This window comes from Berghia stephanieae, chromosome 15 (assembly GCF_034508935.2).
Source record: "Berghia stephanieae isolate SIO BIC M18660-M18661 chromosome 15, UCSD_Bste_1.3, whole genome shotgun sequence".
Classification (NCBI taxonomy): domain Eukaryota; kingdom Metazoa; phylum Mollusca; class Gastropoda; order Nudibranchia; family Aeolidiidae; genus Berghia; species Berghia stephanieae.
This window is the reverse complement of record NC_088374.1, coordinates 5,611,760-5,626,800: the sequence shown is the minus strand read 5'-3', so window position 1 is coordinate 5,626,800 and position 15,041 is coordinate 5,611,760. Positions and strand designations below refer to the sequence as shown.

General features: G+C 34.7%; 1 protein-coding gene across 1 annotated transcript in view; it reads right to left on the bottom strand.

Moving 5' to 3' along the window:
- LOC144960296 (secretory phospholipase A2 receptor-like) overlaps positions 1–13,125 on the bottom strand; it is a 20,374-nt gene extending 7,249 nt beyond the window's left edge. The window contains exons 1-6 of the mRNA XM_078893340.1: positions 12,989–13,125; positions 9,386–9,496; positions 6,842–7,006; positions 4,392–4,480; positions 4,001–4,163; positions 3,260–3,433 (exon numbers count right to left, since the gene is read on the bottom strand). Of these exons, the coding sequence (XP_078749466.1) occupies positions 3,260–3,433; positions 4,001–4,163; positions 4,392–4,480; positions 6,842–7,006; positions 9,386–9,449 (655 nt within the window). The 5' untranslated portion in view covers positions 9,450–9,496; positions 12,989–13,125. The remainder of the gene's footprint in view (positions 1–3,259; positions 3,434–4,000; positions 4,164–4,391; positions 4,481–6,841; positions 7,007–9,385; positions 9,497–12,988) is intronic.
- Positions 13,126–15,041: the final 1,916 nt, after the last annotated feature.

The following is a 15,041-nucleotide window of genomic DNA, read 5'->3' as shown; positions in this document are numbered from 1 at the left end:
CAGGAAATGGACCAGAGACACCCCCTTCATGACCACAATTGCCCCAAAAGCAGGCTCAAATCAAGAAAAAGCTTCCTCACAGTAGAGAGCCTTCACCCAGACCACTCAGCATTCTTCCGCCTGGACAAATGGGTAGAATGGGACAAGACAGCAAACGATGCCCTCCAGCCCCCAACAGAAAAGCTCCCAGCAGGCACAGACCTCAAAAGAAAAGAATGGGTGGCGCTGAACAGAGCTAGAGCAAAGGTGGGAAACACCGCCACCAACCTCTTTAAATGGAAAATCTCACCGGGCACTGAATGCCCATGCGGTCACCCCAGACAGACCATGGACCACATCCTGTCCGAATGCTCGCTGGGACCTCACTGCACCAATGCTGACCTGAGGGAATGCAACCAGACTGCCCGGGACTGGCTGACTCACTGGCGCGACAAGATATGATGATGATCATCATCATCATCATCATTATCAGCATCATCATCATCATCATCATCATCATCATCATCATCATCATTATCATCATCATCATCATCATCATCATCATCATCATCATCATCATCATCATCATCATTATCAGCATCATCATATATATAGCAAGCGTCCACGTCCCGTCCTTGGAATCCCTCGCTTGAGACCGATTGCTACAACATGCACAACACCAACAACTCTTCCATGGTCAGGGTGGTAACAAGAATAGCCACTCGGCCTTCACCATGGACAACTTTAAGATCGTTTGCTTCAACGCAGAAGGACTTTCATCAACAAAGATAGAATTACTGTCCAACCTCAAGGCAAACATACTTTGTCTACAAGAGACGCACAAGACCGAGGCACCAAACATCCCTGGCATGCACCTAGTCATACAACAATGCAGCGATATTCACGGGGGTGCTATCTACCTCAATGACAAATCAATAGTGACATACAGCCATGTCATGAGGTTGAAATTCTCAGAATTGAAAGCAGATACTTCAATGTGACATCTGTCTACAAACGTCCACCAACACCATTCAAGTGGCCAGTTACATCCATCACTAGTGATAAACCATTGATTGTTATAAGTGACCTTAACAGCCACATCACCAAATGGACATACAGTGATAACAACGAAGATGAAGACACTCTTGAAGAATGAGCTTACCAATATAATCTGATACTCCTCCATGACGTAAAAGACAAACCATCATTTCAAGCCGCTCGCTGGAAAAGACGCTACAACACAGACCTTGTATTTGTGTCTTCCAGACATCTCCAAAACATTCAGAAATATGTCGGCAACCCCATACCAAAATCCCAGCACAGACCGATCACAAGTGAGGTAGGACCAGTCATTAGACCCAGTGAGAGCAAACTTTTACCCAGATTCAACTTTCGGAAGGGAAAGTGGGAAAGTTTCTTGTCAGACATAAAGGACAGCATCAATACCAGCGATCCAGTTCCCCAAAACTACGACCAATTCCAGACGCTTGTTTGGAGAATTGCCAAAAAAGACTACCTAGAGTCTGCGGAAAATCCTATATACCATGCCTACAGCAAGACAGCAAGGAACTTTATAAACATTATGTGAGGCTTGCGAAACGGATCCATTTGCTGAAAAAATTGTCCAACTTGGTGAGACCTTAATGAGTTCTATTGTCGAAACACAATCAGGAAAATAGAACGAAAATATAACGAGCACAAACATGACCCACAACAGCAAGAAAGTCTGGTCAACTATGAAAAAACTAAATACAGAAAATAACAAACAAACCAGGGTTGCAGCTGTGACACCAAACGATGTAGCAAATGAACTTATCAAAAGTGGAAAACCAACATACAGAGAAAAGGGCATACTTAAGGAAATGTTAAGAGCAATGGAATAGATCGCACAAGGAAGTGAACAGGAAGTAGACCTTTTCTGCATCGATGAATTTGAATCAGATCTTGAAAACTCCAAACCTGGTAAAGCGACTGGTCTAGAGAGCACCATGCAGAAGTGATGAAGCATTTCGGTCCCTAAACAAAAACATGGTTACTAACTCTTATCAACAACTGAATCGTGGACAATACCAAAGCTTTGGCGAAAAGCCAGGGTGATAGCTCTCCTTAAACCTGTGGAAAGACCTAACAAGCAGCAAAAGCTACAGACCAATATCCCTCCGTTGCATTCTGTACAAAGAATATGAGCGCATGATACTAGCCAGGATTTCCCAATCAGTAAAAGAACATCTGTCACCTGACCAAGCTGATTTCCGCCCTGAAAGATCATTCTGTGACCAACTCCTGAACATGACACAATACATCAAAGATGGCTATGAGAACAAACAAATTACAGGGGCTTTGTTCGTGGGCCTGGTAGCTGCCTACGACACAGTAAATCGCAGGAAACTGCTCCTTAAGGTTGCAAGGGTAACTCGTAACACAAAGTTGTTGAAATAATAAAATCCCTTATTTCAAACCGTCGCTTTTTTGTGGAAATGGATGGGAAGAAAAGCAGACGGAGATCACAAAAGAATGGACTCCCACAAGGATAGGTACTTGCACCTATCCTTTTCAACATTTATACCAACGACCAACCTGAATTTGAGAACATCCGGAGGTTTCTCTATGCTGATGATCTGTGTATTGCATCTGTCAAGACCATTGAGGAAAGATTACAGACGCCCTGAAGACACCCTCTCAGAATTATTTAAAGAACTTACTAATTGCCAAACCAGGAAAAAGTCAAGTGTGTGCCTTCCATTTAAAAAAAAAAACATCAAGTCAACAGGAAACTGAACATCTCCTGGAATGGGAACGTATTAGAGAACAACACATTCCCCTGTTATATTAAGGTTTGTTCGTCAACAACAGATTTGCAGGACGCGTCACTCACGAAGTGAGCACTCTTCATCACAATCCGCTTATATCTCTAGTGAATTTGATGATAAAAAAAAAATTGAAAGTTCGAGATCACGACATCTGTTTCTCAATTCCAGTCCCTAGTTCATGACTACATAGTGCCCTAATAACTCTTTCCTTACCTATCGTTTTCAGTATTTTCCCAAATTCACAGGCTTACCCAGTACAAAAATAGATTTTTAAAAACCCAAACAAGCTCTCTACAAAACAATTTTATGTTCTTTTTGATTAAAAAAGATTATTCTTCAAAGTTTGTGATGTACCAAATAAATGTGAAGAAGAAAAGTGACGTAACACATGTGACGATTTTGCTGTAGGCGGTAAGGAGAGGCTTAAGACGACACATGTACACATTAGATGATGTGTAACAAAAACTCACCCATTATGAACTCGTCTTTTTTCTCATCACGGATAGTCACAAGGGATCCTGAAAACAACTCCTTACAATATGAGACGGCCTCAGATGTGGTGTAAAGGTCATTGTGTATATGCAAGAGACAAGTAGCATCTCCGTCATAATACAACCAACCTGGATCACATTCCTGAACAGGGCCTGGGAATAGCCATTATATATTGTATATTAATGATTATTATAATGACAACAAAAGCAACAACAATAACAATAATAATAATAATAATAATAATAATAATAATAATAATAATAATAATAATAATAATAATAATAATAATAATAATAATAATAATAATAATAATAATAATAATAATAATAATAATATCATTAATATTTATTATTTATTATTATTATTATTTATTATTATTATTATTATTATTATTATTATTATTATTATTATTATTATTATTATTATTATTATTATTATTATTATTATTATTACTATTATTATTATTATTATTATTATTATTATTATTATTATTATTATTATTATTATTATTATTATTATTACTATTATTATTATCATTATCATTATCATCATCATCATTATTATTATTAATATCATTATTATTACTATTACCACTACTACTCCTACTACTAATTATTTCAATAGTAATACTATGTTTGAAAGTAACTTCCAGTATTCTTATAGCTTCATTCCATCTTTTGATTGTCTTCTCTTACGTACATTTAATTTAGTTGAAATACCTTTTTCTTGCTTTTCCTCAGTTGCTTTTTCACAAACGAAATGGTTTCTTCTTTTACATGACCTGTCATTCCAGAGACCTCCACGTTTCCGAATGATCTCAATACATTGTTGGTTCCCGCTGTGGTCGTTGGGTTGTCTTGGGGCCCAAGCCTCAAAGGAAGGCTGTAGTTGTAGAGTGAGTGATACTCATGTTGGTTATGATGATGAAATATGATGATGATGATGATGATGATGATGATGATGATGATGATGATGATGATGATGATGATGATGATGATGATGATGATGATGATAAATATGATGTTGATGATGATGATGATGTTGATGATGCATCGTCCTCATCATCATCATCATCATGAAGATAATTATTTCTAAGACGAAGCAACTCACTGTAACTTCTCCTCCATCCAAATATCTCATCATCTTCGTGGATGTGTCATATCTCGATCCGATCCAATATCTATTGCCAGAAAGAAGACCTGGAATTCGACATCAATTGAAATGATTCAATATACATATATTCGAAATGATTCAATATACATACATCGAAATGATTCAATATACATGCATTGAGATGATTCAATATACATACATCGAAATGATTCAATATACATACATATCGAAATGATTCAATATACATACATCGAAATGATTCAATATACATACATTGAAATGATTCAATATACATCAATTGAAATGATTCAATATACATACATCGAAATGATTCAATATACATACATATCGAAATGATTCAATATACATACATCGAAATGATTCAATATGCATACATCGAAATGATTCAATATACATACATTGAAATGATTCAATATACATACATTGAAATGATTCAATATACATACATTGAAATGATTCAATATACATACATTGAAATGATGCAATATACAAACATCGAAATGATTCAATATACATATATCGAAATGATTCAATATACATGCATTGAAATGATTCAAGATTTAGTTACTGCCTTTAGGTAATTTGTTCCATAAATTCGATTTAGATGTTTGGTGAGTTATTGTCTTTTGGGTAATCCGATACTCAATTGTGTCGTGCTTAACCGACTCCTACCAACTATACGAGAATCGTCACATTTGTTACGATACAACCAACACTATTCTTATTCAAATTTATTTTGTATATCATAAAATTTTAAGAAAATGAACAGTGTGTTGTAGAGCATGATTTGCTAAAGAAATTATGTATCGCAAGAACTTCACTGCTATTTTGTTTGAGTGGTAGAAAATATATTTTTGTGTTAGTTGGGTGTGAATGTTTGGGGCAAATACTGAAAATGGCTGGTGAGGAGAGGGTTAATGGATTTGTTTGAATAAATCGGGTTACCACTCTTGGTCAATTGACAGAATTGCAATTTATTATGTAACGGTCTAGATTTCTTACGTTGTCAATAGCTAATATTCACAAAGAGCCCAGAACCTGTATTAGGTCGGAGTTATTCTAAAATTCTAAATTGAGCTTTATATAGAGCAATATCAACTAAATGTGCTCAATGGGCTTTAAAAGGGGTCAACAGCAACATTTAACATGTAGGACGGGACATGACGCCTGTTAGGCGATATTACAATTTTTTCGGACAAAGACAACGCTGTTAACGGTCAGGTACTCATTTTACACCTGAGTACGGTGAGAGTGATCTCCATGCTCTCGATGTTATTGAACAACTTCCATTTGTGTATGCTACAAAATTTACAGGGTAATCTACATGCTAAAAATATCATGGGGTTATTACAATGCTGAAATTTTACATGGTAATTTTTATGCTAAAAACGTTACGGGGATATTCTCATGCCCAAAACTGTATAGGATAATTCCCATGCTAAAGTTTCACAAGATAATGTCATGTTAAAATATTCTCGGGGCAATTTTCACCATAACACCCTTACCCTGTAATATTCACGATAAAATTCTTCACGGTTTCATTTCACCATAAAAGCTTTATAGGACAAATTCAATGGTAAAAACTCTACTGGGTGATTTTTTCGCAATTCTGCACATCTTTTTGAGACAATAATAGGTATGTACGTGTTTCTCTACGATCTGATGCTCAGAAAAAGAAAAAAGATAATTTATAAAGCCACCAATATCATTAATTAATATGTAGGACGAGACATGACGTGTGTCCGGTGATATTTCTTTCATTTCTGACAGAGACAACGCTGCTAGAGGCCAGGTAATCATTTTACACTGGATTACAATAAGATAATGTGATTAAATAGCGTTTTTCAAGGATTCAACTATGTGCCGAGCGAGGATTGAACCCAGGACCTTCGGAACTAAAAGTGAGTGTCATACCACAAGACACATGCTATTCCGGTATCATACATAAATTACGCCGCTGGTGAATTATTGAATAAAATACTATACTGTTAGATTATGTGAAATTTAAAATTTCGAATTTACTATTCGTAACGATTGACGATTAGTTCCAAGTGGCTATTCGTAAGTAGTTATGAATGAAATACACAATTTTACGAAAAGGACATTTATTAACATGTCACTCTTAAGTGTAAAAGATATTTGTCTGCTAAAATAATAAGATGGATAGATTCCATGTTCTTGTTGTTGTTAATGGGAGAAGTTTGCCTTTGAGGTCAAGTAGTATGACACTCAGCTTGGAACATATAAATCATTGGTTTCAATCCTATAGTGGGTGGCACAAAGTTGGGTCTTTGAAACAAAAAAAGACTCTTTTTAAACATTTTCGGTCTTGTCCTAGTTAATTGATTACCTGGCCAGTAACAGCAAAGACTGGGCATAGGATATTAATTAGACAAAATTTCAAGATCACGTTAAGTTGATCTTACCTTGGACAAAATCATTCTTCTGAGAACTCTGAATTAGTACCAAATTTGCGCCCTTGCTTTGGCAAATGTTACTAGCTTTCTTCCAGGTGACCTTTTTCTCACTGAAGGCCTTGACACAGGTATTGCTTCCTTCATTATAACTCCATGTGGCAAGACAGGGCTCATCTTCAATCAGTGGATAATTATCAGTAAAGAATACATACATATATACATATACCTACACATTCCAACAAGTACCCACCAACACTCATAAATACATATATATATATATATATATATATATATATATATATATATATATATATATATACATATACTTACATATTCCAACAAATACCCACCAACACTCATAAATACATACATATATACATATACTTACATATTCCAACAAGTACCCTATTCATGACGAAATCTCTGCTCTTGATAGTTTTAGAAATATTCCACTCAAAAGGGCAAAAATCTGTTTTTAACGGGTTTTCAGTAATCGCAGTATTTTTTGCCGCTTGAGATAGTCTAAAATGATCTCTTTATTAATTGTGTGCCAAATTTCAGACATATTCATTGATAAAAATCGTCGTAATGAATTGACGTCAACGTTTTTGGTGTCAGCTTTGAAGAATGCACCAATGTTCGAGGCAATATATCCCTAACACAGACACACACACACACACGCACACACACACACACAAATATATATATAGATATATATATATATAGATATATATATATATATATATATATATATATATATATATATATATATATATATAAATATATATATATTAGCAATGATTATCCCGCACAAATCTTTGGGCCTCTTTTTCGTTCACGAAGTGCCCAAATTCGCGACAAAATATGGGACGAAGCCGTTCCGTACATGCTATTTTTAAAAATTAATTACGACGCTGTTTATCGATGAATATGACTGTAAGTTGGCACACAGTTAGAAAAAAGGTCATTTTAGATTATGTCAAGCGACAAAACTCGTACGATTACCAGAAGACCGTTAAAAATAGATTTTTACTCTTTGGAGTACAATATTTCTAAAACTACAAAGAGGAGAGATTTTGTCGCTCACAAGGTTATATATGCACATTTCTTCTATTTATATTTCAAATTTCATTGGATTATGATAAGTACTTTTCCCGTATTCTCACAAAACATCAACCCAATTTGCATTTCAATGAATGAAAATATGGAGACGGCCATTTTACTCCACCATCACACGACACGAAAATGACGTGAGCGAGGCAAGGCTGCCAGATGGCTAGACTATAACCTGACCAAATTCGACTTCAAAAGTGGCTAAATAGAAAATCATATGGCTTTCACTATTAAGACTGGCCCACTTAAAATGAACTAAATTTTAACAAACAGAAAATTGAATAGACTAAGATAAATGTCACTGAGACAAAAATAGATGAATAAAATTTAATAAAAGAAACAAAATTATATAGTTGGCCACACACGTGGCCATCGGGCAATCTTGTTCGCGACGGATGACCGGTGACACAAATCCTCGCGCGCTTTTTTTCTAATTAAGGTATTGTTTCATTGTTATGTCATATGGATAGAAGATTAACTCTCTCTCTCTCTCTCTCTCTCTCTCTCTCTCTCTCTCTCTCTCTCTCTCTCTCAAATAAATACTAGAAATAACATAAGCCATGGTCTCACTGGACTGGTTGATAATAATTTAGCAGGCATTTTTCGTGTCATCTGTATGGGTTGTAGATACAAAATTACACTTCGGAAAAGTTCCAAATGATCAATATTATGTATATTTTAAAACAAAATTATAGCTGACCCCAGCCATACAGCTCTAAAACTATACAAGTTAGAACTCTTCTGATGTCTTCATCATATTTTCTGATAATTTTGCCATAAAATTGCCAAGTTTTAATATCTAATTCCACGTATTAAGCGAGATACAGCCATAAACCAGAATAAAACGCAGAAAAAGCGTCCCATATTTTCGGTATTTTATTCTCTTTGTGAGTCATCCAAATAAATGACACATTTGAAACAGCATAACTTTGTTATATATTGATGGATTTTCAAAATTCAAAAAGATTTTTACTCAGTGGAGATAGGGCTTTGATTTAAGAGTAGTATTTCCTACAAAAATAGAAAACAAAAATTTTCATAGTCATTGCTAATATATATATATATATATATATATATATATATATATATATATATATATATATATATATTATCATTATTATTAATAATATTATTATAATTATTGTTATTATTATTATTATTATTATTATTATTATTATTATTATTATTATTATTATTATTATTATTATTATTATTATTATTATTATCATTATCATCATTATTATTATTATTATTTTTTATTATTATTATTATTATTATTATTATTATTATTATTATTATTATTATTATTATTATCATTATTATTATTATTATTATTATTATTATTATTATTATTATTATTATTATTATTATTATTATATCATTATTACTGTTATTATTATCATTATCCTTATAGTCATTATCATGGTTATTTATACTTACAGCTTTCTCCTGCCACTCCAGCAGAAACAACCAGGAAAAGACCAATTGCAAGTGCCACATTCATGGCTTCTACCTTCCCTATTTATAGCAGATTCAATTCTGTCAATTATACTGGAATAATGAGATAAATAAAGGAACTGTCAATTATGTTTTTAACTCACTCAACCCTAACACCGACTATATCCGTCGTATTATACCCCGGTTTTACATATTTTACCCCACTTTTTTTTTCCATTTAGATGCCTTTCGCGTCTCGACCGAAAGATCGGGTCGCCTTGGCTGTTTCCAGTATTTCCTGTGTGAGGTGTCTCCAATATTGCCGGTCCTCTGCTAGGGTTCTCAGATTTTCAAGGTCCCCTGCCGTTATGAGACTAATGCTTTGTCCAAGTGTTGTGAGGTTTTTGTTTAGGATCACAGGGAGTGTTGTGATCGGTCTTCCTCTGAAAAGGTTCCCGTGTTTTTGGAAGTATCCCGACATGGCTTGGTTAGCTGGTATGTTTTTGTCCCTGCGTAGTATGTGACCGAAAAGTTGCCATCGTTGTTGTAAAATGTCAAGGGAGATTGGTCTTTCTTTTGTGATCTTATAGAGTGATTCATTTGAGATCTTTTTTGGGTATTTGATGTCCAGTACCCTTCTTAGCTGTGTGCGATGGAAGGCATCCAGATGTTCTTCTTCGGATTTTGTCAACGCCCAAGTGCCGCAGTTATACAGAAGTACCGGTTTTACAAGAGCACGGTACAGTTTCAGTTTGGTTTTTCTCTTTATTTTGTCACCTCTAATCCATACATTGGTGAGTTTACTGAGTGCGGCGTTTGATAGCTGTTTTCTTCTTTTGTACATCCTCGGTGTCTCCAATTAGTGAGCTGACTTTCTTTGTTCTTTTCCATTCCTCTTTGTTCCTCGATATTGTTGTAAATTCGGTTTTATTGGCATTGACTAGGAGGTTATATTTCATGAGGGTATTTTGTATGATGTCTCGTTTGCTGGTGTTGATCCAATAAAATCGACATCATCTGCATAGGCGATTTCTCTAGGGATTGCATTCTCAATATGAGTCGTTGGTTTTGGAATGACTTTTCGCACTTCTTTCAGAGCGTGTTCTAAGTATATTGTGAACAGAATCGGGCTCAGACTATCTCCTTGGGGGGTCCCGATGTTACTTTCTAACTGCGTCTGTTTTGTGGCCCCGGATATCCTTGGTTGTATCTTTGTGTTGCTGAGGAGAAATCGGATTATTCGGAGCTCGTCTTCGTCTACTATGTCTGTTAATATCTCCAAAAGTTTTCCTCTGTCGATCGTATCAAAGGCTGCGGACATATCGATTCCGGTTATTGTTATGGATATGTTTTCTTTGAGTGCCTTTGCTGCCAACCATTTATGTGTCCATACAACGTCCGATGTGCTTCGGTCTTGGCGAAACCCGCTTTGGCTATGTGATAGATATTTTTCTATTTTCGGTCTAATTCTGTTGAGGACAATAGTTGACAGTGTTTTTCTTATGGTATTCAGTAATGTTATTGGGCGCAGGTTGTTTACGGGTCCTTTCGTTTTTCCTGGTTTTTGTATTGTAATTAGGACACCGCTGTTTATGTCCCAGTCTTTGTGTGTTGAGAATGTTTTGTTCATTATGTTTGCAATGCTCAGATCCAGGGAGAGGGTACCGCATTTCAGCAATTCAGCGGGAATTTCATCTTCGCCTGGGGATCTGTTATTGTTTACCCCATGCCTATTTATTACATTTTTATGAGACAAATTATAGGCGTAATACCAAAGCTAATGTTTTTGGTTTTTACATGTTAATGATAGTTGAATAAAAATATCTATGTACCTACATGCTCATTTTAATATATTTTTCCAATTTTGAAAAGTAGCAAAAATATATAGGGTTGAGTGAGTTAAATATAACAGGCAAAGATGTGAAGGAGATGTAATTTTTTTAATTATGATATTACGCTGAGAGATTTAAATGATTTATCGATATTCATATTTTTATGAAACAATGAAAGATATAATTGAAATGTCATCTTTGAGTTCTACAAGTGACCTACAAAACAGAGAACGAAATATGTGACCCTCCGTCTCAAAACGGTATTATGTCGGGAAGATTCAGTTCCCAAAAAGTGAATTTAGAGATGGAATGATGAGAAATTGGACCTTAGAAGTTTTTGTAAAGCAAAAAATAGTATTTCTACTCCAGCATGACGTAGAGAAATTAAACCCAAGTTTTATATTTGTGGCAATGAATTCAATTTCCCTAACCGAGTGTTAGTCGGCAGTCATCAGGTAAACAAGAAAAGGAAATATGTTATATTACATTGAGAATGTAGTAAATATCATGGGTAAAAGGTGTGTACTTGGTAAATCAAAAAATTCTAACCTTTCCTTATAAGATAAATACTGTATCGCAAACTCTTTTTGGTAGAGCTCTCCTCTGTACACTTTCAATACTAATGGATTGTCTTTTGTATAATGGGCTCCAGATGTAATTGCCTTATTCCTTATATTGAATTGGTCAAACGAGCGATTTATACAAATATAAAAATATGGTTTTATCAAGACTTATAAAGGTTCTATATTTCATTCCCATCATTCTGTTTGCATGGCTTACACAATTATTAATGTGTACATAAGGCATTAAGGAAATTGTATTTCACATTGAAGAGTCGATTAAATATTTATGACATGATTTTTTTTTCTTCTATGTAATACTTTTTGTTTAAAAACATTAAAAATGCCCTGTTGTAGACTATTTGAATAGTAAAAAGATATCATTTTGTAGAATGTTATGATGCTCAGTTGTACAATAGATCTTCATATCGTCTGCCAACAGTTTACAGGATTAATGTATGCCATATGGTAAATAATTTATATGTAAAATAAATTAAATTGGTCCCAAACACTTACTTGGGATACACCGCTAATGACATTCTTAAAATCCGACCCCACCCCTTTGACAATGGCTCTTTGTATTCGATTATCAAGAAAGCCTTTAATCCAGTTGAAATGTTCCCTTTAAATCCATATGCTTTTAGCTTAATGAATAATCTCTCGTGTGGTACAGAATCAAAAGCCTTACGGAAATCAAGATAAACAGCATTAATGCATTACACGTTGAGCAATTCATGATATCTTTGATCTAAAACCATGTTGGTTATCGTTTAGCATCGTATGATTTTCGACAAAGTCCATTATTCGGTCTTTCGAGATAACTTCTATAACCTTTCCTTTGAAATAATCAAAATCAACGTGTGAAAGATGTTTGGCGGATGGAAGATTTGACGATATAAGGAGTGAGTCGTAATCACGTTTCTCCACCGTAGGCAAATGGTCAATATTATTATTAATGCAGTGATGTGATAGGTCCGATATATAACAGACTGAGGTGAGAATAAGTAAATAAAGAAGGCTTAAAATCCAGAACGGCGTCTATTTGTGTATATTATCACCATAATTAGGCCATATGATTTAGTGACACAAAACTCTTTAATAGTAGACTTCTTTTTGTTGAACACTTGATTGTTGTTACTAAAAATATACTTTTTTGAAAAATGCTTCGCCTTCTTGATGCGAAATGAAACTTTGAGTTACAAATAAGAACATACCTGATGTAAAATCCTTACGCCTTTGACTGGATTCTTTAAGGCTGAAAAAGAAGTCTGTTGAATAATCTGTGTCAGAGCAGTTCGTTACTTCATGGACAACAATCGGTTTTCCTGATAGTCTGACATGAAATCGTAAAAGCCACGTTCTAATATATACATTTATTAAGAGAAAACACGAAGTGAACTCGGAGTTAACAATCACTAATCTTGCACTTCATCAAGATATTAACGAGTGATTATTTCGAGATTCTCATCTTCTTGTACTTGAAGCACTGATAGTCTAAGGTTATCATTGATGGATAACAAGGCACAAACTCACGTTTAACTTACTCAATCCTTGAGATTTTTGCTTCTTTCCGAAATTGGAGAAAAAAAAGTGTATTAAAAATGAGCATGTGTATAAATATTCTTATTTAACTAAAAACTAAAAACATTATATTTGATACTACACCTATAATTTGTCTCAGAAAAAGGGAATTAATAGGCATGGGGTAAAAGTAACCCAGGTAAACTACGGATATAGTCGGTGTAAGGGGTTGAGTGAGTTAAGAACGATTTAATATGAAGAACAAAGTGGAAAAAGCGGTATCGTCAGGTTCGGATTATGGATGATGTGGGGGTACGTATTATGGATGATGTGGAGGTACATATTATGGATGATGTGGGGGTACATATTATGGATGATGTGGAGGTACATATTATGGATGATGTGGGGGTACATATTATGGATGATGTGGGGGTACATATTATGGATGATGTGGGGGTACATATTATGGATGATGTGGGGGTACATATTATGGATGATGTGGGGGTACATATTATGGATGATGTGGGGGTACGTACTATGTATCTATATTACATTTATCATTTATTTCAAAATGTTATATTAATCAGGGTTATTTTTAGAAAATGGAATATATCTGTATAGTGTTATTTTAACAAAAATAAACGTGTTCATACATCTTAATCTGTGTTAAAATTAGAAAAAAAACTGTTTTTCAAAAATCTAAAATATGACAATGTCGTTTAAAAATTAATTCTAGTTACCATATCTCATCATAATCGTTAAGACTTACTTGGGTCGTACGATCTAAAGATGAATTTATCCACATCTGATACAAGGCCTTAATGTCTTAGCTACAATCAAAAGGTTTACTTAGGTCACATGGAGATAATAATCGATTATAGTTTCTCCAAACTCTAAAATCTACAGATGGGATTTGTCCAAATTTGATACAGGTCCACAATATCATAGATGGAATCAAAAGGGTTACTTAGGCCATATCGAGATATTAATAGATTTTAGTAATTTCAAACGATACAATCTACACATGAAATGCGTCAACACAATGTGTCCACAATCATAGCTATAATCAAAAGGGTTACTTAGGTCATATGCAGATTTTAACAGATTATAGTTTCCCCAAACGTTACAATCTACAGATCAAGTAGATTAGTATTTGGCAAGAAATCTATGGCTTTTGTTATTGATGCTGTTATCAGAAGATCTGTCTTTGCTTTTATTTCTGTGTTATTTCTGAGGTCTCCATTTGCACGATGTAAATTGACATGGGTGATCTACCTTTGTGTTTCTTGAGTCAGATGGGTGAAAACAATGTTATTAGTTACTAAAATAATGTCATCTCTTTTGAGTCTATGCCCAAACAGCCGACATCTTGCCTCCTGGAGTGGGTCTTTCATTGCACTTTTCATACAGTGCTATACGAGGGCTCTTTCATAATTAACCGAAAAATGCCTGTAAAATCCGCGTTTTTTATGCTATCAGCAAAATTCTTGCACGTGTTCATACCTTGACTCGTCCTTCATTTCTCTACGTAACAGCCAAGTCTGTCGACACACTTCTGCCAACGCCGCACCATGGAATAGATACCCTCTCGGAAGAAATTTCTGTCAAGGTTTTGTAGCCATTTCCTCACATGGTCAACAAGCTCTTCATCGACATCAAAGCGTATATTCATGGTTCTTTTAAATTGTTTTCTATGGAATCTGACTAATCTTTGCTTTTTGCTTCCGGTCAATTTCCATGATGTTG